Genomic DNA, 23,221 nt, shown 5'->3' with positions numbered 1-23,221 from the left:
CTATAGAATCAAACACCCACCAGACAATACAGTAAAGGAATTGAGGGCCCTCTAGCATGACTGTATTCAAGACCCTGGATCAAAGAGTAAGGGTCCCTTCTGTTTGGGCTGTAAAATGACAATGACTGGCTGAACTATCTCTGCATCATCCCACTTCTCTCTCTTAATACTACCTTCCACCTGGCTTTTAGGAGCCGGGTCTTGGTCCCCCATGCTCACCTCCCAACTTCCAAGCCTTCAAAACTGTTTTTGGATAACTGAGCCTTCCAAGACAGCCCATGTTTGAGTGGGATCCAGAACTTTGCTTCCCTGGGTGGTGAAAAGGAGCAGAGGGAATGGCCAGCCTCCCAGCTGTAAGAGAACTCTGTGATTCTGGGTAGTCGGGGGCAAGGCCGAGAAGAAGGTTGAGGTCAGCCCTCTTCCTCCTCGCACCACCACCCCCTCAACCCCACCAGCTGTGGGCTGTCCGGTCCTAATTCCCTTCCTTGGGATGCCAGGTCTTGTGATCATTTTCACCTATAACATTTTTTCCACCAGCTTTTCTTCCCCCTCAGCGTATTTTTTTTAAGCAAGGACTTGGTTTTGCATCTTGTTAAAAATAAGAGAAAGCTTTGACAATAAAAATGTTTCTCTTCATGAAGCTGTGAGAGTTCTATTCATTCTGGGATTACTTAATTCTCATGACCTTTAACAAGACAGCATTTTTGCACAGTTAGATGAGATAATTGATTCTAATGGGGAAAGAAGCACTGCTCATTTAACTGCATGTATCTGCGTTGTCCTCAGTTCAAACAATTTCTCCATTACCTTTGGAGTTGCCAATATATAGATTAAAACAGTAAGAAGGTAAGCAGAAATGTGAGCTAATTCAGCCTTGGAAAGAGCAGAGTTTTCACTTTTTTCAGACAAGTTAACTTTTATTATTATTGACAACTACACAGAGATAGCCAAGAGCAGGGTAAAATACATCATTTAGTGCATAGGACCTAACATGTGCTCAAAAAATGTTAGGTACTCTCTTATTATTACTATCAACAGTCTGAATATAATGGTTATAAAATACAGCCAGGGGATCCCTGGGTGGCGCAGTGGTTTGGCGCCTGCCTTTGGCCCAGGGCACGATCCTGGAGACCCGGGATCGAATCCCACGTCGGGCTCCCGGTGCATGGAGCCTGCTTCTCTGCCTCTCTCTCTCTCTCTTTCTCTCTCTCTGTGTGTGACTATCATAAATAAAAACTTAAAAAATATATATATAAAAAAAATACAGCCAGCAATAACCAAAGAGAAAGCAAAAGGCAGATTCCATTTTTGTTACAGAGCACCCCCTCCTGATGAAATCAAACTTGTGTGTATTCCCTGGGTGGCTCGTGTTTGGACTACAAGTCAGAAGGATGTGCTGTTCTGGTCTCCTTTACACAGTTATTTGCATCTTGAAGGCAGCCACACAGCCCCTCAAGACCCCCATCAGTGACCCCTTCCACAAGTGGACAAGCAACAAAACTCTCCGTCCTCCACACAAGATCCTCAGTAACAGGCCTTGGAGGTTGCTCCATGTGTGAGAGGGCATGTCTGTTTAATGCCCCCTTGCCTTGCTAGGTAAAGCTAGAGGGTGGAGCCTGGGCTTCCTGCCAGAAAGACTGCTGGTATCTGATTTCAGAGTTTTTATAGCTGTGGGTTCTAGTCTAGACTGTGCCATGTGTGAGCCATTTAACCTTCCATATGTTCATCAATGTCATTGTGTCTTAGTTTCTTCATCTGTAAAATGGGGTTATTAATACTCACCTTTCAGGATTTTTGTGAGAATCAAAGGAAATACCATGTTTACTGCTCTTAGCACAACACCTGGAATGTGGTAGGCACTCAATAAAGCATAGTTTTATAAGTATCTTAGTTAACCGTCTGAGCCTTAATGTGCACACCTGCAAATTGGGTCTGGCCGGGCTGCCTTAACGATTAGATGTGATGTGTACAAACTTCCCAGTGCACTTCCTGGAATGCAGTTGGTCCTCAATAAGCCTAATTCTTATGGGCTTCATATCTCTGTATATCCATCTCTGTATATCTGGCCCTCTTAGTGGGTTGGTCATCCCCCCCCTCCTCTGGGCCTTCTAGTCCTTCTGATTTGGCTCATTATCTGTCTTCCCTACTTGACCATGAGCTCATGGAAGCAAGGGCTGTCTGATAACATCCTGGCTTTTCAGAGTCAGCCATAGGTCCTGGTATATGGAGTGGACCTCTAGAACATGTTCATCATTATGACAAAGGAGTGATGTTGCATACAGGATACTGTGGGAGTCAGGGACTGGAATGCTTAACTCTGTATGTGAGGAATCAGAGCAGGCCTCCCAGAAAAGTAAATAGGGACCATTGACAAGTCTTGAATCCTAAGACAGGATTTAAGCAGACATTTTGTACTGGATTACAAACCTTTTTGGAAACAAGCTTCCTAGCCTTTTCAAGCATTGTCTATGTTATGTCCATTCTTATCTCTTCTAGATTGTTGCACAAGACTATTTAGCAGTTGCTACCTTGAAAAAAATGTTTTTACATTTATTTTTATTTTTTTTAAGATTTATTTATGATAGACACAGAGAGAGAGAGGCAGAGACACAGGCAGAGGGAGAAGCAGGCTCCATGCCAGGAGCCTGACTCGGAACTCAATCCCGGGACTCCAGGATCGTGCCCTGGGCCAAAGGCAGGCGCCAAACCGCTGAGCCACCCAGGGATCCCCGAAAAAAATGTTTTTAAAACAGAAATACATGTACATGCTACAAAATAAGGACAATAGGTATATAGTGAGAAGCAGATCCCTCTCCCATCCCTAGTCCTTACCATCTATCATAGGATGCACCTGCTGTAACTAATGTCTTTCATATCCTTCAGAAATATTCACATATGAAGGGCCTTTTTTTACCCAAAGATAGTATTTCAGATACACTATTCTGCATGTTACAATTTCCTTTCAGAAAAATACAAAGAGCTTCTATGCACTTTTTATGGTTGCATAATATATTGTGCGAAGGTAACCTATCTAGCCCCTTATTGATGGACTGGTTTGCAATATTTTGCTACTACAAACAATGCTGCAGTGCTTAACCTTGTATGTACATCATTTAGTATGTATGTGAGTATATCTGGAAGAGAAATTTCTAGAATTTTCTAGAAACCCTGGGAACCTTTAAGTCCCAAGATAGAGAGTATGTGTATTGTAAATTTGATAGCTTTTTTCAAATCATCCTTCATAGGGTTTGTACCAACTTACGCTCACGTCAACAAAGAATGAGAGTGCTTATTTCCTATTCTCTGTCAATGCTGTATAATTTTAACCTTTTTTTATCTTTGCCAAAGCATATGTGAAAAATAGTATTTCAAAGCTTAACTTACATTTCTCCTATTATGAGTGATATCAAGAGCCTTTTCATATGATTGAGAGCCAATTGTATTCTTATTCTATAAACTCTCTGTTCACAGTTCATATCATATGCCTCCTGAGCAGTTGGATTTTGCTTATTATTTGTAGGAGTTATTTTTATATTAAGGAAATTAACCCTTTATGATACAAGTTGCTAACTTTCCCCCTAGATTATTTATCTTTTGAAGCCAAAGGCCAAGGCTTCATAAAACCCCTCATCCTTCCCCTCTCCCAGTTCATCCTGACTTGAAGCTCTCCAGACCTCAAGGGCACAGTGTGTGCCCTGAGCATCTCCTCGCCCTAGTCACCTGTATAGGGCTTGGCACTGCCAGAGCCCTCTTCAGGGGCTGCTTGTTGAACTGAGTTGAACTGAATTCCTGCATTCCCACCCCACCTGCCCTCCCCTGTGGCTTGGGAGTTCCATTTCCACCTCCAGCAGAAAAAGATGACTTTTCTCATTGCTCACCACAGCCATGCACCTGTTTGGCCTAAACTGGCACCTGCAGCCGATGGAGGGGCAGATGTATGAGATCACGGAGGACACAGCCAGCAGTTGGCCTGTGCCAACGGACGTCTCCCTGTATCCATCAGGGGGCACTGGGTTAGAGATCCCTGACAGGAAAGGCAAAGGAGCCACAGAAGGTAGGGTTGCTGTGTTGTCCGTGTCGTGAGTCCTCTGTGTCTGCCTTTGAACCGAAGAGATCTTCATTATGCGCGCCATGTGCCTGCCTCACAGCTCCATGCTCTGGCACTTCCTCCATCTCTCTGCACTCCACGCCGGCTGCCAGTCCACCTGTGTCTTCATCTCAGTTCCTTGTCACTGTGAGCTCATAGCGGGGCTTGGGTGGCACTCATGGTGCTCAGCAGTATCCCATCTCATGCCTTGAGGGAAGCATTATGGCCTTTCACACTGCTGGGGTGGCTTTATGTGGGATAGAGACGAGCTCTTCTGGAGCAACCTCATGGGGGTGGACGAGCCTCACCAGGAGTGGGGTGTGGTAAAGTGGGTAGATGGTATGTTGTCATTGAAATACCCTTGGACCCCTGTGGTGTAATGGAAACACCAGTTGGGGTATTTTAGCATTTACCAGCCATGTGGCCGTAAGCAAGTCACTTAATTTTCCTGACCACCAGTTTCCTCATTGGCAATAACAATAATCATTAGGGTTTGTATGGTTTGTTTGTTTCAAAGCTTTATGTCAAGGGCATCTCACATTTAATCCTCACAGAGATCCTGTGAGGTGATTTTAATTATTTATACCCATTTTAGATGGGAAAACAAAGGGTTACATTAATTAAGTGACTTGACCAGAGACACAAAGGGAGTAAATAATGGAGCTAGGGCTGTGAGCCCAGGTATGGATGACTTCAGAGCTCTTGCTGCCTCCAAAAATTGTTCTGACCCACCCAATGGTTACAAGACTCTGAAGGAGATATAGATGAAAAATACCATTGTACAATGAGACACAAATATTTTTCCATCAGTGATGGAAGTGGTGACATTTGGAGTTTGTCATTATTAATTGGGACATTGGTAACCTATGTTTTGAATTTCTTAAGGGTCTAACATGCCACTGACACAGATTCTTTCACTCTCAGCCAAGAGTGGCACAGACTCACAAAAATGATTACAGGGAAGATTACTGAGCTAATGGGCCAGTCTCATTATCATTCTGGGTGGCGTGAGCACTCCTCTCCTGTACCTGCTGTGCCCTGCTTTATCTCTCAGATGTTAACCTGTCAGCCAAGTGGTCATATCTGCCTCCAACCTTTACTGCTTACCTCTTCTTTTCTCTCATCTCAGTTAACTGTGGGGTCATAGCTTCTGAGCTTCCCTGTCCTTTTAAGGATTTGCTTTCCAGGAATCAGTTTGGTTAACAGGGTACCTACCATATGCTTGGTTGAAGTAGCTACTCAGGAATGCCAAATGATCCTGAAGGCCAAAATGAACTCTATTTTTTTTTTTAAGCTATGGAATGCTTCATGAATTTGCATGTCATCCTTGCACAGGGGCTATGCTAATATTCTCTGTATTGTTCCAATGAAGCCAACTCTTGACCTATGGTCATCTATAAAGAAAGTAAGAATGGGAGCATTTCCATGGAGCCAAATTAGAACCTCTGCCTACTTTTTCTAGGGGCAATTCCAGTCTTCTCCTTTACAAATATTTTAAGACTTGAAACACTGAATAATGTATGTTTTCTTTGCCTTTTAATAGGATATAGAGGGAGCATGGATGGGGCCACAGGAAGAACTCCGGGTTAGGAATCAAGAGTCCTGAGTTCAAGCCCAGCCACTGCCACATGAGTTGGCCTTAAGCAAATCCCTTGAAAGACTTTCTGAGTTTCATTTTCCTTCTCTCTAAAAGGAGCTTATTGAGCTAAATTATCTCCAGAATCCATTCTAAGTCACAAGTCCTACATATGAAATTGGTAATAGAATCATCAGACCAACCAGATGGTTCTTCAGAATCTTTTGCCCGGTCAGCCCTGTCCATGGTCCTGCCTGTCATATTGTGATTCCCTTGTCAGTTTATAGTGTCAGATGCCATACATGAATACCATAAATGTGGCCAGTCTTTAGATCAGCATGTACAGATGCAGATTTAAGATATGTTTAACCCTCAAGGCATTGGGAAAAGGTCTCATTTAGCAAAATGTATTTTCTTTCCTCCATGATCTCTATCAGACATTCTCTAAACAGGAGTTGGATCTATCTGAAATCTCCCATTCTAATGAAATTAGTTTGTGGGATTTTTAGGTTTTGTTTTGTTTTACCCAGGGAGCAGGAGGTGCAGATAAGAGACAAAATAAAATTGCACAAGCTTATTGGTTTACTTTAATTGGAGTATTTTTGCTTAAAGGGATTATCTGTCATTACTAATGCAAATGGAAATCCTGTTTACAAATCCCTAAAATGCAGCACAGTGCTGGAAAGTGGTCAGCATCAAAAGCAATTACTGTGACAAAAAAATACATCAGTCTGAAAAAAACAGAGGACAAAGCTTCCTACAGTTTATATGAGACCACATGGTTCTTAATTTCTTTTGCCCTGGTCAAACCAATGTCTACACAGTTTATGTTTTTAATTGTAACGTTAAAAATCTACTTCCTTAGACATATCTCAAGGGGAAAAGTCTTTAACAGTAATGTGAGTGCATATTTCCTTTCCCTTCTGAGGGTATCAGAGGAGAGCTGATTCCAAAATTAAGATTAGAGCCTCGGTTTACAGAGATGGAAGAAGCAATATGACATGATGGAAAGAAGATAAACGAGCCTTAGAGCCAGACTGATGAGGGTTTGCATCCTGGCCCCGGCATTTATTGGCTTTGTTAATTCATGCCAATTACTCCATCTCCTATGGCCTTTGCTTCTTCATCTGTGAGAACAAGGATGGTAACATCTGTCTTTTCAGACTGGTGGTGAAGAGGCATTCATCAAGTGGACTTCTTTTTTCTCATCCATGCAAGTCCATGTCAGTTTTTAGAATCTCAGAAATCCAGACTAAGTGATACTTCCCCCTCAAAGACCTTGCAAATTATTGAGGCACTTTTGAATATATTAAAAGGATATATATTCTTTAATTATACAAATGAAACATGTAATGAGCCCAGTATCTTAAACAATCATCATGTCTTTGAGAATAAGTGCAATGTACACTGTATTTTCAAAGTGGCTGTTACCATTTCAGGGTGTCATGGGACGGAAACCAAATACGGCAGCTTTTCGAAGTAAAGCCATAAGAACTTATGTTATGCATTAATAGAAAAGAGGGGGGAAAGCATTGAATAAACAAGCATTTCTGATGGTTGAATTGGTGGGCTTAGGGATAGCATTTTCTTCTTTCTGTAGTGAAATCAAAATTGCCCATCAGTTTAAACCATGCAAATTGCTGCACGCAGGCTCAGCTGGGCTCTCCAAAATGGAACAGCTTATTTTGATAACCAAATAAATTTCCAACAGTTGCTAAGGAAACTAAAGGATTCTTTGTGCAAGTTATTGCATTGAGAAGAACCAGAAAGGTTTGGGGGGGGGGGGGTGATGTTAGTTGATTAGGAATTTAAAACCTGTGTAGATGGATCTCAGTTCAGGAAAGTGAAGACTATGACTGGGAAGTGCATGGAATTTCAGTTCTTCCAAGTCTCCCTTGTTTGGCCAAGCCATCCAATCATTTTAAGCGGTTCACTGAAAATTTTATTTTATAGACATGATTGCATATTTGTATAGCAATGCTAGAGGAAGCCTGAATCTGTGTATCTTTAAAAAGAACAGGACTGTTACCAGTAAAACTTGCCCTGTGAAACCTGATCTTGCTGTTGGGGGTTCCTAATTCTTGGTACTGTTTGTTACATTTCTGGGGGGCCCCACAGATTATGCAGTGTCCTTTTGCATCTGGGGGGGCACAGATTATGTAGTGTCCATTTAGAAATGTCTTGAGACACCAGCCCTTGCCCTTTACCCCTGAGTCCTATTTGTGGGTTCCTACTTCATAAAAATTGTCAAGTTTCTGTACCCCATGATGCTCAGTGGCCTTGGATCTACCTGGCCCAGCATTGATGGTTAGCCTGCTGGGACTGTGAGTCAAGTTGGACTCTTGCTCTTAAAGAGTCAGTGCACTCTACCACCATTGAGGGTGTCTTTGAAGAGTTTTAATTAACCATTTACCAATTTAATGCTTTAAGAAGCCATATTCTAATAAATGAAGAGAAACCCCAAATGGCTTTATCTCTGAATGGTTTCCTTAAGCATTCTGAGCCTCAGTACATACATTTATTAGTATGAGAATTAGCTGAACCAATGTACATAAAGGGGCCCAGCATGTGGTTAAAGGAATAAATGACAGCTAATACTACTACTACTAATACAACCACTTCTACCATTATTACTATCACTCCTACTACTGTTATTACTGTTGTTATTGTCATCATTATTATTTTCCAGAATATGAGTAGGGATAAAAAGAATTTTATACACAGGGCTTCCCTCCCCCAATTCCCTCCACCCTCTCTCATTACTCTACCATTGGTTGGTCTTGCTGTGTAGTGGGATAGTTTCTATCCTAGTGCTCACAGCTTGGTGCTCAGAATTAAAAACGAAGAGTCTTAGGTTGTAGGATCTGGAAAGAGGAAGACAGGAAGGGGTAGGTGTGGCTTCACTCTGAACAAGTGCTAGCCCAGCCAGTCTCATGCCTCTTTCCCATCAGTCAGAGGTGCTCAGTGGGCTGTAGCATTTCCACCTCCAAAGTCTCCATTTCATCCTTATGTACAGTCCAGTGTGGGTACCATTGACAACCAGAATAGAAGAATGATAAAGCTGAAATCCCTAGATGGGAATCCTCTTTTTTCCTTGAAAACATTGCCTTTAGGCTAGGTGACTTAGCACAAAGGTCACGTTCAAAGTGAAGTCTAGGCCAAGAGAATCAAGGTCCTGGTGAAGGATGTGCCCTAGAACAGAATTTACTCTTTTTCTTTGTATACACACCAATGATAATTATTTCCTACCATTTTGACCCACATTGGTGAAATACTAGAATGCTAGAAAAGAATATTCCCCTTTTATTACTCCCTGGGGAAAGAGCCAAGTTATTTATGCCTCTGAGGCCTGCAGACCTCTGGAGAGAATCTCTGGGCTGGCCTCTGACCTGTGAGGCTCAGAACTTAGCTGATAGAATATGTCTCCTAAAAACATGCTCACTGGAGGGGAAAATGAAGCAGGCAGGGTGCTCCAACAGCATGCCAAAATGTGGGGGAAGCTTTCATTATTTATTCTCAGACATAGGTATTATTTGAATGCAGACAATTCTGAAATCCCATCAGTTCTGACTCCCACCTACTCACAAAGGAAATGAGTCCTTGGAATTAGCAGTCTCGGGCTTATTTCTATGCAGTTTCTAAGAGGAAACTCATAGTTCTGCATCCTTAGCAGAATTATAAGCTAAAGGGTATGCTCTTTTCTACCTAGAATACAAAAGAATTGTGGTATTGGGAGCCCCCAAATCAGATAAGAATGTGAAAGTAGTTCTCTTCCATCCTAATGCTTTGCGGATTTGGCTTCTGTCTTTGAACTTTGAACTACAGTGTGGTGGTTTGCATGTGTCTACATTTTCAAGGTAAAAGTCTGGGGCACATTCCTTCCATAAAAGAATCAAACGCAAGCTCTTTCCCATGCTAATGACAAAATACTAGTGGTGCTTTTATTGAGAGCATGCATTTTAACTTTTTTGTTGGTGTATTTTTAATTAAAATAACATTTAATGGTTGGAAGCTAAAAACCTGATGTTTCTGCCTAGGAGTTTATAAAGGAATGATAACATATGGAGAAGTTTAACATTTAAATTGAATTTTATTATTTAAAACAGTAAAATATTTTATGACTACAACAATGCCCTGCCAAGCTCCATTTCAGCATCAAATGTGCTTTGTAAGGAATCTTACAAAGCGAGGGGAAAAAAAGACATTTTAATTTCTTATTCCCCAAACGCTTTTTATAAAAAAGTTCCCACAAACGTGTTTTCCTTACAAATGGATTCTTGTTCTCTGAAAGTGTCTCTTCAAACAGCTCTAACAAAATAACAAATCTTGGAACTAGGATACCCAGGGGGTGCTTCCTTATGACCAATAAGATGTAGTCTACTGGCTTGAGTTTGCTTTGTCAATGTCCTAAAGGTGGTCTTCTAACATCCCTGACACCTCCTTCTGTCCTCTCCCAACTCCTCAGAAGGCTGATGTCTGGTAGGAAGTCAGGTTTATATGTTTCACATGTGATTGTGCCTAATTACTAGATATGGGAAGTTTGATAAGCCGCCTTCCTTCTTGGCACTTCAGGTGCCCCCAGAAAGCTGTCACTCTCCTGATTGGTGACGGAAGTGGGCAAGGAACCATATTTTTTATTCCAGCACCTGTAACCTGCAGAGTCAGGGACCTGGGTTGAATTTCTAAGTGTGACTTAGGCTTTGTGCCTGAACTTGAGAAAATCCCTCAGCTTTACACACCACCCCCGATTTTAGCACAAAAATGATAGAGACCTCCATCCAAGACAAGCATTTTACTTCCCTCCAGAAGTAACCCCTTTTTCATCTTCCCCAACCATACTCCTGCTTCCGACATAAACCCTCATCTATATATCTTAGCCTCAGAATTTGGTTTCCAATTATACATAAACTAGTAAACTTGTAAAACACCTCTTCCACTCAGATCATGCTTCCCACTGCTGGGAAACCATTCTGAATTGGAAATTTAACAACACCTTGTTCGCACTAGCCTTCCTATTTTAGCATGCATGCTTTTATACGCACACACACACACACACACACACACACACAGAGTATTCTCATGTGACCACAAATGATTATTTTGGGGATCAAAATATATCTTAACAAGCTGTGGAATTATGCAGTATACAGATGGCCCTTTGGGAGGACCCATACTGCTTTGGAAGAATGCATATTTTTAGCAGAACAATTTGAGCATCACTGAAAAAAAAAAAAGAGTCCTGGATGTTCTTACTCCTCAATGGGGAAGGGGGTTGGGGCCTGGCAGGGGAACATCATAAAGAGAAGTGCAAGGCATATGAGAGTCCTGTTGTTCAGAGGCTCTGACCCCTTATTTCACTTGTGGCTAACTGTGTGCCTTTGTCTTCCCTTCCCTGTGTCTTGGTAGGAAAGCCCAGTAGTTTCTTTCCAGAGGACAGTTTTATAGACTCTGGAGAAATCGACGTGGGGAGACGAGCTTCCCAGAAGATCCCTCCTGGCACTTTCTGGAGATCTCAGGTGTTCATAGACCATCCTGTGCATCTGAAATTCAATGTATCTTTGGGAAAGGCAGCACTGGTTGGCATTTATGGCAGAAAAGGCCTTCCTCCTTCACATACACAGGTAACTAGAATGCCATATCCCCTGCTGATCTCTGGGGGCTCCTACCTCACATCTTAACCTCGAGTCAGGAAGTCTAATGCTTACACCTGGAGCCTTATGTTTGAGGGACATTTCATGTATTTTATAGCCCATTCCTCCATTTGCCCTCTCTAAGACCCCACCTTTCTGATGAGTAGTGTTATATCCCTGGGTTTTTATAAGAAAAGGGAATTTTAGGAAATATTACAATAGTTTTTCTACTATTACACAGTCACCTACGTTAAATGATCCAAGAAATGTAATCCGAAGAGAAAAGCAGGCACTTTTGAGTCAGGCAGATTTGAGTTTGAATCCTCTCATTATCAGCTATGAAACCTCTGGCCTGGTACTCATCCACCAAGAGCAAGTTTCTAATCTCTCCAGCGGCGACAACAATACCCACTTTGCAGGGCTGTTGCAAAGAATCCGGAAGAACATTTATAAAGCAGCTAGTGCAGGATCGGGCTCAGAATGCATGCTACTTCCCCAGTCTCTTACATTCCTTCTGTCCTTTGGGGGTTCACTCTGCCACAGGCATACCAGAAACACCTCCTAACAACTCATCCAGGATGATTGACATATTACCAGTCATGATGGATAAAGAACAGACTTGTTCAGGTCCCCCTCCCCAGCTCTGGGATCAGAATAACATAGATCAGGGGCATCCGTCAGATATTGCCAGGCCACACGCGGCCTGCCTAGCCCAGTCGTTACGGAAGAGTTCCAGGGGAAAGCTACGTAGATGGATTTGCTGATGGTGGAATCATAGGAAAAGAGAGCCTGGGCCCCGCTTTCTTTGTAGAACAACGATCCTAAGTCCTGGACTTCATGCCTGGACTTCATTTATACACGAAATAGAATAGCTTAGTTTTTTGTTTTTTTTTTTAAGAAGATAGAGGTAGGTAGGTAAGTAAATAGCTAGCTAGCTAGTAGACAGATAGTTGCTCAATTTGCTTGCTAGTAGGCCAGTAGGACTTAGCCATTTACCTATTGTTAATGCTGCATGATTGACTTCCCTTGAGTCTCAGGCTGGCAGGCTCAGATCAGTCAGCGATTGTATCTGACACAGCATGTAATTACGGATAGAATTTTGAGCTAATCCAGTTTCGTTCCCCTTAAAACTGCTCCCTTAAACTGGAGTGTTTAGAAAGAATCATTGACAACAGGAAGATAGTAATCAAATTTTCATTTGCACTTGACTGACATTTAAGACCTGTCCAGTGCTCCAATGCCAGCCCTTGAGCCCTGGGATTTCCACTATCACTTGCCCAGAGCTGGAGTTCAGTCATTAAGTGGTTGGCTTTCTGATCACGATGTGCCCACTATTAGAAAAGCATGGTCGTCTTGGTTAGACTCAGTCAGATGAAGACTGCCCACATATACACCACATTAAAGGAAAATGAGACTGAAAAATAAATCACTAATTATGCTGCTCTCACAAGAGAATCTGTAGAGTATTACCATGAAAACGGGTCTAGGGAGGAGTTGAAGTTGGTGGATCAACCTTCATGTGGCTTTAGCTTTTTTGCCTGTGCTTAGATTGGGTTTCTTGTGTGCTCCCGAGCAGAAGTGTGAAGAAGGAATCTAGCATTGTGGTGAAGCAGACACACTGGTAATTATGCTCTCTTTGTATTTAGTTTGACTTTGTAGAGCTGCTGGATGGAAGAAGGCTCCTGACCCAGGAGGCACGGAGCCTGGAGGGACCCCAGCGCCAATCTCGGGGTGTTGTCCCCCCATCTAGTCATGAGACCGGCTTCATCCAGTATTTGGATTCAGGAATCTGGCATCTGGCTTTTTACAATGACGGGAAGGAGTCTGAAGTGGTTTCTTTTCTCACCACTGCCATTGGTAAGGAGCCTTCAGCCCTCTGGGGTCTGTGGGATCTTGTTTCTTTGGGAGGACTCGGGATTCTGAGGATTGGAGCCAGCAAGGGAATGTGTCTTCCCCACAACTGTCAATGCCACCTGGAGTCTGACATGAGTCCATCCCGACTGGGCTTGCTAGACAGGAATGGGAGTGGGAACCAGGGGGATGAGGGAAGGGAGGGGCTGGCAGGCCCACTGCCTTTCTTGTGTTATCGGTAGACTAGCTGCTACATTTAAAGACCAAGGGGGTAGAATTGACAATGAGACAGGAACCCTTCCTGACCAGCCTCCAGACATGGAGGCAGCATCTCTTTTCTTATCACTTCTCTCCAACACCTGTATTTATTTTTAGAGTTTCCTTGGCTCAACTCATTGATTTGTGATTTGGGTTTTTTGCTTTTGAGTGTGGCTTCTTGTGTATTTGTTTTGGTTTTGGGACTAACTACCCATGGCGGGGTTGAGAAAAGAAGATGGAAGGCTCAGAAGGAGAATGAGAATGGCAGAGCAAAGGCCTGGATGAGCAGTGCAATCAGTCAGATTGGGGTTCTGTTCAGAACAGAGACGTCTTGATCTCTAACAGAGAGCGGACTCCAGTGTTTATAATGGTGCTTAATGCCTTCTCTATCCCTCATCATAGAAGAGGGCCACAGCTGTCAGTTCAGACTGAGCCCCTAGGCCACCCCAAAAGCCCATAGGTGTCTGGGACCCTGGCATCTTGTTCTAAGGAATTTCGCTTTACCTGCACATCCCATAGAATTTGTCTCCTCCTCAGATGGCCATAGGACACAGTGGTCTCAGTGGTTCAGGTCAGAAAACATTCATTTTGCATTTATATTGGAAGCATTATGACATGGCCTGGAGACAAAATCCCCCACAGGAAAATAAAACTTACAGAAAATAAAACTCCACTAGCTAGAATGCTTGGAAGTAGGGCTTCTGCTTAATGAAAAGCTTTATGTGGTATAGAGTTCACTGCAAAACTCTGTCTTAGTCCTTGGCTGGGACTCTCTGTGACATGGAAAAAAGAATTGAATAAAGACCTCTGAATCTGGTCCTTGGTCCAAAACTCCTGCAAAATCCTGACTCCTCCTTCTAAACAGTAGTAATCCTTTTCAGGCCATTCTCCTCTCATTTGCAATTTTACCAATAGTGTCAAAGATTACCTTCCTATTAAATGCAGGTATGGTTGGGATCTCTGGGTAGCTCAGCGGTTAGTGCCTGCCTTTGACCCAGGGCGTGATCCTGGAGTCCTGGGATCGAGTCCCATGTAGGACTCCTTGCAGGAAGCCTGCTTCTCCCTCTGCCTGTGTCTCTGCCTCAATATCTCTCTCTCTCTCTCTCTCTCTCTCTCTCTATCTATCTATCTCTCTATCTCTCTCTCCCTCTCTCTCATAAATAAATAATTTTTTTTTAATGCAGGTATGGTTGATACACTCCCTGCAGGCTCAGTGGCCTACCCTCTTGGCCAAATGAGGGCGGTGGAGGCCATCTGCCTGCAGGAGCTCTGCAGGAGGAGATACCGTTTTGTGCCGTCCTTGATTTGGAAGCGTGCACCCTACCTGCTGGTCTCTGAGAGCCCAGAGGGCGAGAACTTTGACACAATCTTCTCTGCCCCCTAAATAGGCAGCTGAGGCCCCAAGGCGCAGGATCACCCCGTCGATAAGGGCGTGAGCAGGAGCATGGTGTTCATTCTGCTCAGCCTCCCCACAGCAGGACTGACAGCAGCCATGGCCCCAGGAGTCCTAGTTTCATCTCCTAATGCCTCCTTTTGAGGTGCACTGGAAAGCATGCTCAGTTCTGAATCTCTGCTGCTAACTGGGGTTTTGACTCTGCCCAAATCACTGAAGTTTTCCAGCTCCTGGTTTCTCGAGGGTCTGGATTTGAGGCTGCCACTGGGTGGTTCCTGGTGACCTGCAGGCTATCGGCGCAGCCCCATACCCTGTCACTGGAGAACCACTTGGGTTTGCCAGGCTCCAGACCCTGTTTTTTCTCTTTCTGGGCACAGTGGCTTCATTTAAGGACATGGGTTATCAAGTCATTAATGGTGCCCGAGTTAAAGCATCATGGTCTCACAGCCCGATTTCACTTAGGCATGGTTTGCAATCGTGCTTGCTCAGAACTAAGATCTCTTACAGTCAGAACCCTTTATTTTTAATAACTGAGCGTAAATATGAAAGGATATTAATATAAACCCCCAAAGAAAGCTACTTTTAATTAGATGTGCCTCTCAAAGAAGTAAGGTGTCGGTACAGTTTGGTACTTTTGCCAACTTCTGGCTTGTCAAAGCTCGCTAACCCATTTTGCCATAATTAAGGTAAGGGTCTTGCTTTTTCCTCTAGTTCTTCTCTTCTTACCTTAATGATGAAGTCTGCTTTCACCTCCCTTAACCCTATAATATCTTTTAGAGCAGATAAGCTGTTCTGGGCTGCTTAGAGTATTATAAACCCTTGGTGTCTTGTTAACATACAGATTCTACTTCAGTAGATCTGGGTGCATCCTTAGAGTCTACATTTCGAACCAGCACCTGGTGATACCAATGCTGCTCATCTGGGGACCTCACTTTGAGTAGCAGGGGGTTACAGTATCTTACGAATGGTCTCAAGCATTGCTATGCAAAGCAGCCACCCAGAGATCCAGTTTAAAATTCAGATTCCTGGGCTCCATGCCCAGGAATTATGACCCACTGAGCCTTAGGTGGAGCCTAGATAATCCTGAGTCCAGTGATCTATCAACTAAGCTATGAGAACTGTTGCCTCACGAGCATGGCTTTCTCCTCCTTCCTCTCCTTACCGTCCCCCGTTAGCTCTGTGACAATAGTCAGGTCACCCCTCTGAGGCTCATTTTTCTCCTATGGCAAATGAAATAACAATAGTACTCTGCAATCCCCATTGTGAAGATTAGAGCAGATACAAAATGCCTAGCACAGGCTTTGGCCCGATAAGCACCCAATAAATGGAAGCTCATTATATTCTTTTCCCGCCTCCTTCTCCTTCCACCTTTCTCTTGCTGCCTTTTGGACTTGTCTGTCTTCCTTCCAGCTACAGTGATTGTTTAATGAATACCTTTTTTCCCCCCCTTTAATTCAAAAACAGACAGATTCTGATGTTGCTATTAATCCCTCTCTCCCCAAGAGTCCATGGCATTGAGTCTCAGCTATCTGTGATTGTTACCTGTGAGCTCTGAGTTGTAATTTGTCTTGGCAGGTTAATTAAAAGTTTGGGTCTTGTTCTAGTGAACTCATTATGGTCCCAATATACAACTGTAACTCTCAGGTTTGCTTAACACACAAACTGGAATATGACCCTCCCTTCATTACATGTTGAAATGCAGATCTAGAATTTAAGAAGATCTGAGATGTCAGAATCCAGGGTATTTATGTCTGTTTGTAATTAAGCAACAGGGGAAATATTTGGGTTTAATTTAACAAATGGCTATATTGTGTACATTTTTGCTTTTCCCTCCTTTTAATGCAATCCAGCTGATGATTTTAAATTACACGAGTTTATCTTCTGCCTTGAAAAAAAAATCTAAAAGCACTTTAATAACTGTATACATAAATATATACACACAGAAACCTGATGTTGACTGAGCTCCCTCTGAACTAGATGCATTTACACACACACACACACATGCACATGCACAATACCCAAACCGAGCAAGTTTAGAATAAAACAGGGCATCTGTTTTTAGAAATAACAGTTTTCCCCCTACATGTGGAGATCCAGAATTTGAAGGTCATGTCGTTTCTGGTCCTGGCTCTCCTGGGAGTGAGCAGTCTTGCTGACCCTAAGTGTTGAGTGAAGCAGGCTGATATCTACCAGTAGCTGAAATATAATTCACTAGTACTGTTTACAAAGGGCTTTAAATATATTCTTTAAGCCTCTAGATAACTCAGTGAGGTGATTACTCTTATTTTTACGATCACCCTCTATTGCCAAGGAGGAAATTAAGGTTCAAGGGATGGCAAAAAGAAAAGCTAGGACTTGAATTTATATCTGGCTGACTCCAAGCTTGGGCTCCTCCTTCCTTAGCATTCAGCCTCCTTCCCAGAATCAGTTCAGGTTTGGAGTGTGACACCCCTCTTTCCCACCTATCTATTCATTCAACACATACTTAGAGCGTACCTACTGTGTGCTGAGGACCACACTTGGCTCTTGCTATATGTGCTTTCATCCTCACAAGAACCTTAGACTCTACGAGGTTGATCTCAACTTTACAGATGAAAAAATTGAGGCTTGAAGAGTTTTTTTTTTTAAGATTTTATTTATTTATTCATGAGAGACACAGAGAGAGAGGCAGAGACATAGGCAGAGGGAGAAGCAGGGTCCCTGCAGGGAGACTTGATCCCAGGACCCCAGGATGCCCTAGGGTGTCCACTGAGCTACACAGGTGCTCAAGGCTTGGAGAGTTTAATTGGCTTTGCCCAAAGTCATGCAGTTGGCAAGGGCAGGGTTAGGAGGGAAACTTGCTCCCCAAATCCTGCTCTCTCCCCACTCTGCCCCACGGTAGCTTACTCTGCTATGACACTATTAAATATTTTATTTCCATTTGTATTATATGGAATTTAATTTCCCTTTTATTAACTTGCTTCCAATATAAGTAAGCATCTTACATTAACCCAGGAAAGTTTCCTTGCAAAGTCATTAAAAAGACCATGGGCGGGGGGGGGCAAAACCTCACAGCATCCAAAACTTTAAAAATAAAAATATCTTCATATGCATTGCTTGTAGCCCCCAGACCTGACAAGTCAATGATGCATTGTTTTGGAGAGCATCTTACATTTTAGTTTTGGTTGATGCCAAGGCATAAAGGACAGATCAACCTGATGTTGTGGTGGTGATGAGCCACAGCTGGAAAATAACAGCGATTCCCCACAGTGGATTTAGAAACGCAGAGGAAAGAAATGAGAATCATTGGTAGCAAACATAGAACCTGGCGATTTTTATGAAAAACATACCCTGGTCTTCCTAGTCTTGGACATTCATGCTAATTAAAGAGAAACCTTTTGTTCATGTCCAGGAAGCTGCCATACATCCCCCTCTGTCCAGGGACTAGAAGCAAATTTAGTCTCTCTCTCTTCCTTGTTCTCTCCTTTCTCCAACAAGTAGTAGGTTCCTGCTTTTTCCCAAAATGCCGTAAGGGCTGGAGGAAAGCAAGGGTGTGTCCAACTGGATGGGCCAGGGAGGGCTCTCTGGAGCAACGACATTTGATGGGATCCTAAAGGATGGATGGAATCTCCACATTTATTTATTTATTTATTTATTTAAACTGGAAGATCACACCTCCTTTTTTTTTTTAAGATTTTATTTATTTATTCACGAGAGACACACACACACACACACACACACAGAGGCAGAGACACAGGCAGAGGGAGAAGCAGACTCCATGCAGGGAGCCCGATGTGGGACTCGATCCCGGGTCTCCAGGATGACGCCCTGGGCCGAAGGCAGGCGCTAAACCACTGAGCCACCCAGGGATCCTTGGAATCTCCACATTTAAAGGAAGAAAAGGAAAATAGGAGGGGAGCAGACATTGTTGAGTTCATTCCAGGCAGTAAGAACAGCATGAGTGAAAGGTAGATATGTGGAAACTGAAGCTGGCTGCAAGAAGCCAGAAGTTCTGTGTGACCAGAACCCCGGATGCCTCAGGAGGGATCAGGGAGTTAGTGGGGAGAAGCTGGCATCCTCCCTAAGGCAAAGTTCACTCCTCAGGTATTAGGTGCCATTGTGGGCTTTTGAGCAAGGGAAGAAGACAAGGAAAGCCAGAGGATTTATCTCACGGGGCCCAGAACAAGAGCTCATTAATTTATATAACCAGAGGAAGTTGCTGGGATTGAGCTTTGTGATTTCATGAGAAAAAGAAGGGAGGGAAGGGGGGGGAGGGATCCAGGAAGGACAGGAGGCGTGGGTCAAGGCTGCTGGTGGCTGCTGGTGGTAGTTTTATGTGCTGTGCCTATTCCCCGTTCCTTCTTTTCCCTAGACGTAAAGACTTTCACATAAGCTGCTGTCTTCCAAGGATAGTCAAAACTGGGTCCTTGATAATCTTCCAGACGCCCCCGGACAGTACCATTGCTCTACTTTTCCTCTGCTTTGATCAGATAAGACTACCGTTCGTTACCCTCTGAGTGCGTTTGCAAGCATCTAGAGAGAAAAAGCCCTGACATCATATAATTCTACCTTGCGTAAAAACCTGCACAACTTCAAAGAAAGGACTAAGAAAAGTGATTGCAGAATGAGTTTCGGTTTTTAATAAGCCCTGCCCTCACCATTCCCCACACCCCCTTCCTCTGAGTCATAAAATATAATACAGTGGTGAGGTATCGAGGTCTCTCGGCAATCCGCTAACCTTCTTGTAAATGACATTGGCAGCACTTTGTGAAATTTCCCCTGGAAACACGTCTTTGGAAAAGTGCCCTGTGAGTTCACCTCTCCCCGATAACAGCGATTTGTTCGGAGCAGTCTGGTATAAGCGGAATGAAACCCGTAGGCCGAGGGAGAGCTCAAGTCAGCACGTTGGGGACAGACGGTGGCAAAAATCTGTTTTGTGGCAGAGCTAGGAATATCCGAGTGCTCCATCCACAGACTGGGGACTCGCCCTGCAGGCAGCTGACCCTGCTCCCCCAGGACCAACCGGGGGACAGCACCCCCCCGCCCCTTCCCCCTATTCTCTCCCCACCCCTGGGTCTGCCTTAGACTGCTGAACCTTCTGAGTTTTCTGGGACCTGCGACCTCAAGGGCAAGAAAGAAGACAGGATAGCTCAAGGACACAGGAGGTACCAAGGAGTAAAGCTCGTCTCCTGTGAAAATGGTTGGAAATGTGCTTCGTGTGCCACTAACGACATCACAGCCAGCAGGGCTCCGGCGTTCTCATGCACACTCGGTCTAGGGCGCCCATCCAGGGCCGGTACAGCATCCAGTGGTAGTAGAGTCAGGGACCCGCCCTTTCCACCCCTTGCACCCTGTTGTCCTCAGCTCTGGCTGCTGTTTTCATGCCCACACCCTTGTGGTCCTAGCATGGCTGCCACAGCTCCATGACTCGTCTGCATATCAGGCCGGGGAAAGAAGAAAGGAGAAGGAAGCAGGGAAGCCACATTCTTCTTGAAACATCCAGCTTACATTTCTTTGGCACAGCTGCATCGCTTTGACACTCAGAGCTGTGAAGGAGCCTGAGGAAACAACCGTTTGTAGCTTACCACATTGACACTCTAATCAAAAATTAGGGTTCTCTGGGAAAGAGGGGGAAAGTCTGTCATAGGCTTCACTGAGTCCATTTAGTTCAGCAGTTACCCACTGCGAGCCCCTTGGTGTGTGCCAGCCCCTAGCCTGGGCATTTAGCTGCAGCCATGAGGCAGACACAGTACTTGGCCTTGAGATTCTCATGAGCTAGTAGTATGTGAGGCTGAGATTAAGGAGAGGCCACCCACGTCCCGGATGAGGAGGGAAAAGGCTTAGTTCAGTCTCTTTACAGCACCAAGGAACTAAGGACTCTTGTATTACTCCTTGAAGCCCCTTGCATGATGCTTTGAAAGGGATGGACAGGGGGCACCTGGTGGCTCAGTGATTGAGAATCTGCCCTTGGCTCAGGTTGTGATCCCGGGGACCTGGGATCGAGTCCCTGCATTAGGTTCCCTGATTCTCCCTCTGCCTATGTCTCTGCCTCTCTCTGTGTGTCTCTCATAAATAAATAAATAAAATCTTTTTTTAAAAAGTTGGGGGGAATTACAGGATGAGCAGGTCCAGAGGGGTTGCAGGCAGACCTAGACACTATGTTCATTCTCTCATCCAACTAGTATTTACTAACTGCCTTTTATACACCATGTCCTGAGCAGGCATTAATATTATTCCATGGTATTTAAAAAATAGTCATGCTTCCTGCTTTTGTGTCATTTATAGGTATGCTCAAGACAGTTTGAGATAGTCTTAAGTTTAAACACAGTCATCAAATATATATGTAAACAGGTAATGGTAAATGGTATATACTCATTGAGGCAAAGAGAACAAAGTACTCTAGGGAAACAAACAGGAGAATTAATTTAGATTGCTGGGGCGGAGGTAGGAATACGAATTGTTTAGATGAAGGTTAGGAGAAGGAATATACCAGCAGAGGCAAGAGCATGTGCAAAGGCCCTGGGATAGGCAACAGCTGGAAGTCCTCAAGGAACTTTAATATGATCACATTGTGGGGTGTAAGGATGGATCAAAGGGCCAAATGGTTTTGGATAAGGCTGGAGAGGTGCCAGGAGCCAGACTGTACAGGGATTTAAAATGGCATGTGAAGAGTTCTGTTTTTTAATTTATCCTAAGGGTAATGGGAAGCCACTGTGAGACTTTAAGCTACAGTGACCTAATCTGATTTACATATTTGAAAGTTTCTCAAGCTTTGGAGCTGTGACTCCAGTGAGGAGGCTGTGACAGTAGTCTGGGTAGGGACTCAGGCTGGAAGCCTTGGAAATGGGGATATAAATGAACACATTTGAGCTTGATACTGGTGCTTGGCAAACCCTAGGTACTAAGCTGATGTTTTCTGAAGGAAAAGATTAAAGCAGGAGAGAAAGGGTTGAGAAATGGTCTGTTTCAAGGGCAAGTAAAGCCATGCAGCTGGAAAAGGAGCCTGTGAAGGTCAGAGAGCTGGAGGGAGAGAACCAGAGGAATGTGCTGGCAAGAAGGTCAGTAGACAGAGTCCAGGTATTTTAGGACAACTGCTTCCCCCATTTCATCATTTCAGCCATCTTCCTCGATCCATAGCCAGAACTTCCACTCACTCTTGGCTAATGTTTCTGCCACTTTGAGATACAGAATGCCAAGAGCCTTTGCAAGCCATTTATTTTATTTTATTTTTTATTAGAGAGAATGTGTGCACGTGCATGAAGACGGGGAAGGGGCAGAGACTGAGGAAGAGGGAGCGAATCCTAGGCAGGCTCCACATTCAGTGCAGAGCCTGACACGGAGCTCAGTCTCACAACCCTGAGATCATGACCTGAGCCAAAACCAAAAGTTGGACACTTAACCAGCTGAGCCAACCAGGCACCCCAAACCTGTTATTTATTTAAATCATACTTTTAGGGGATGCCTGGGTGGCTCAGTGGTTAAGCATCTGCCTTCAGCTCAGGGCGTGATACTGGAGTCCTGGGATCGAGTCCCACATCGGGCTCCCTGCGCGCAGCCTGCTTCTCCCTCTGCCTGTGTCTCTGCCTCTGTGTGTGTGTTTCTCATGAAAAATAAATAAATAAATAAATACACACTTTTAATGATAAAATGGAGGCTTAAAGAAGTCATGTGCTTTGTCCAAGGACACACAGCCTCTAAGCAGCAGAGCGAGGATCACTGCTCTGTGGATTGAGTGCCAGTTCTATGCCAGGCACTGTACTGGGGTGTTATCATTCAGTTCCCAAACCACCTGTGATGTTAGATTATGTGTGTTCCCACGTTATAGGTAAGGAAACGAGGCTCAGAGATGGAATGCTGTTTGCCAAGATCTCATACACAGGAAATAGCAGGGCTAGGTTGGCAATCCAAAGCCCATGCTTTCTCCTGTATCTTAGTGACCAGGTTTCTAATGTGTGATGACACCCACAGGTGTGCCTCCACACGCTCACAACAATCATCAAGATAGATAGGGTCTTAGAGGTGATGGCATTCACACCTCCTAGATTCACAGTGTGCCCAGCAGTGTGCCCGCCATCAGCAGCTGCAGAGGACCCATCTGCCTTGCTCTATATATCCTGACCTGTCTTTAGTCCTGCCAAAGGAACCCCTACTCCAACCTCTGTTCAGATGAAGTTTCTGATAAAAGATATTTCTCTCTTGATGGTTTAGTTTTTGAGGTAGTGATGGTTTTGTTTTTATAAGTGATGACTTAATTTTTTATATTCTGATAGCTCTTTTCTCACAGTTGATAAAGGCAGTTACTCATCCTCATCTCGCCAGCTGGCGTCTCTACTACAGAGCAGTGCCTTTCAGAGGACTCTCACCCAGTGGTATCTTTTCTCTTTCCCTTTGCGATATCACTGATACACAGGATCTGATGGAATATGTGGCCCCCAGTTCTGTAACAC

At 44.0% G+C, this 23,221-nt stretch overlaps 1 protein-coding gene and 1 non-coding gene across 3 annotated transcripts in view; one reads left to right on the top strand and one right to left on the bottom strand.

The window, feature by feature from the left end:
• The window catches only part of TENM4 (teneurin transmembrane protein 4), a 731,611-nt gene that overhangs the window by 532,798 nt on the left and 175,592 nt on the right, over window positions 1–23,221 (top strand). For both annotated transcript variants that reach the window (XM_041730444.1, XM_041730443.1), the window contains 3 exons: window positions 3,884–4,054; window positions 11,070–11,284; window positions 12,940–13,150. In XM_041730444.1, the coding sequence (XP_041586378.1) occupies window positions 3,884–4,054; window positions 11,070–11,284; window positions 12,940–13,150 (597 nt within the window). The remainder of the gene's footprint in view (window positions 1–3,883; window positions 4,055–11,069; window positions 11,285–12,939; window positions 13,151–23,221) is intronic.
• LOC121476723 lies at window positions 5,378–5,489 on the bottom strand. Its single transcript, XR_005984012.1, has one exon. It is a non-coding gene; the product is annotated as a U6 spliceosomal RNA (small nuclear RNA).

Source organism: Vulpes lagopus, chromosome 15, assembly GCF_018345385.1.
Source record: "Vulpes lagopus strain Blue_001 chromosome 15, ASM1834538v1, whole genome shotgun sequence".
In the NCBI taxonomy this organism is placed as follows: domain Eukaryota; kingdom Metazoa; phylum Chordata; class Mammalia; order Carnivora; family Canidae; genus Vulpes; species Vulpes lagopus.
This window is presented reverse-complemented; position numbering and strand designations above follow the sequence as displayed.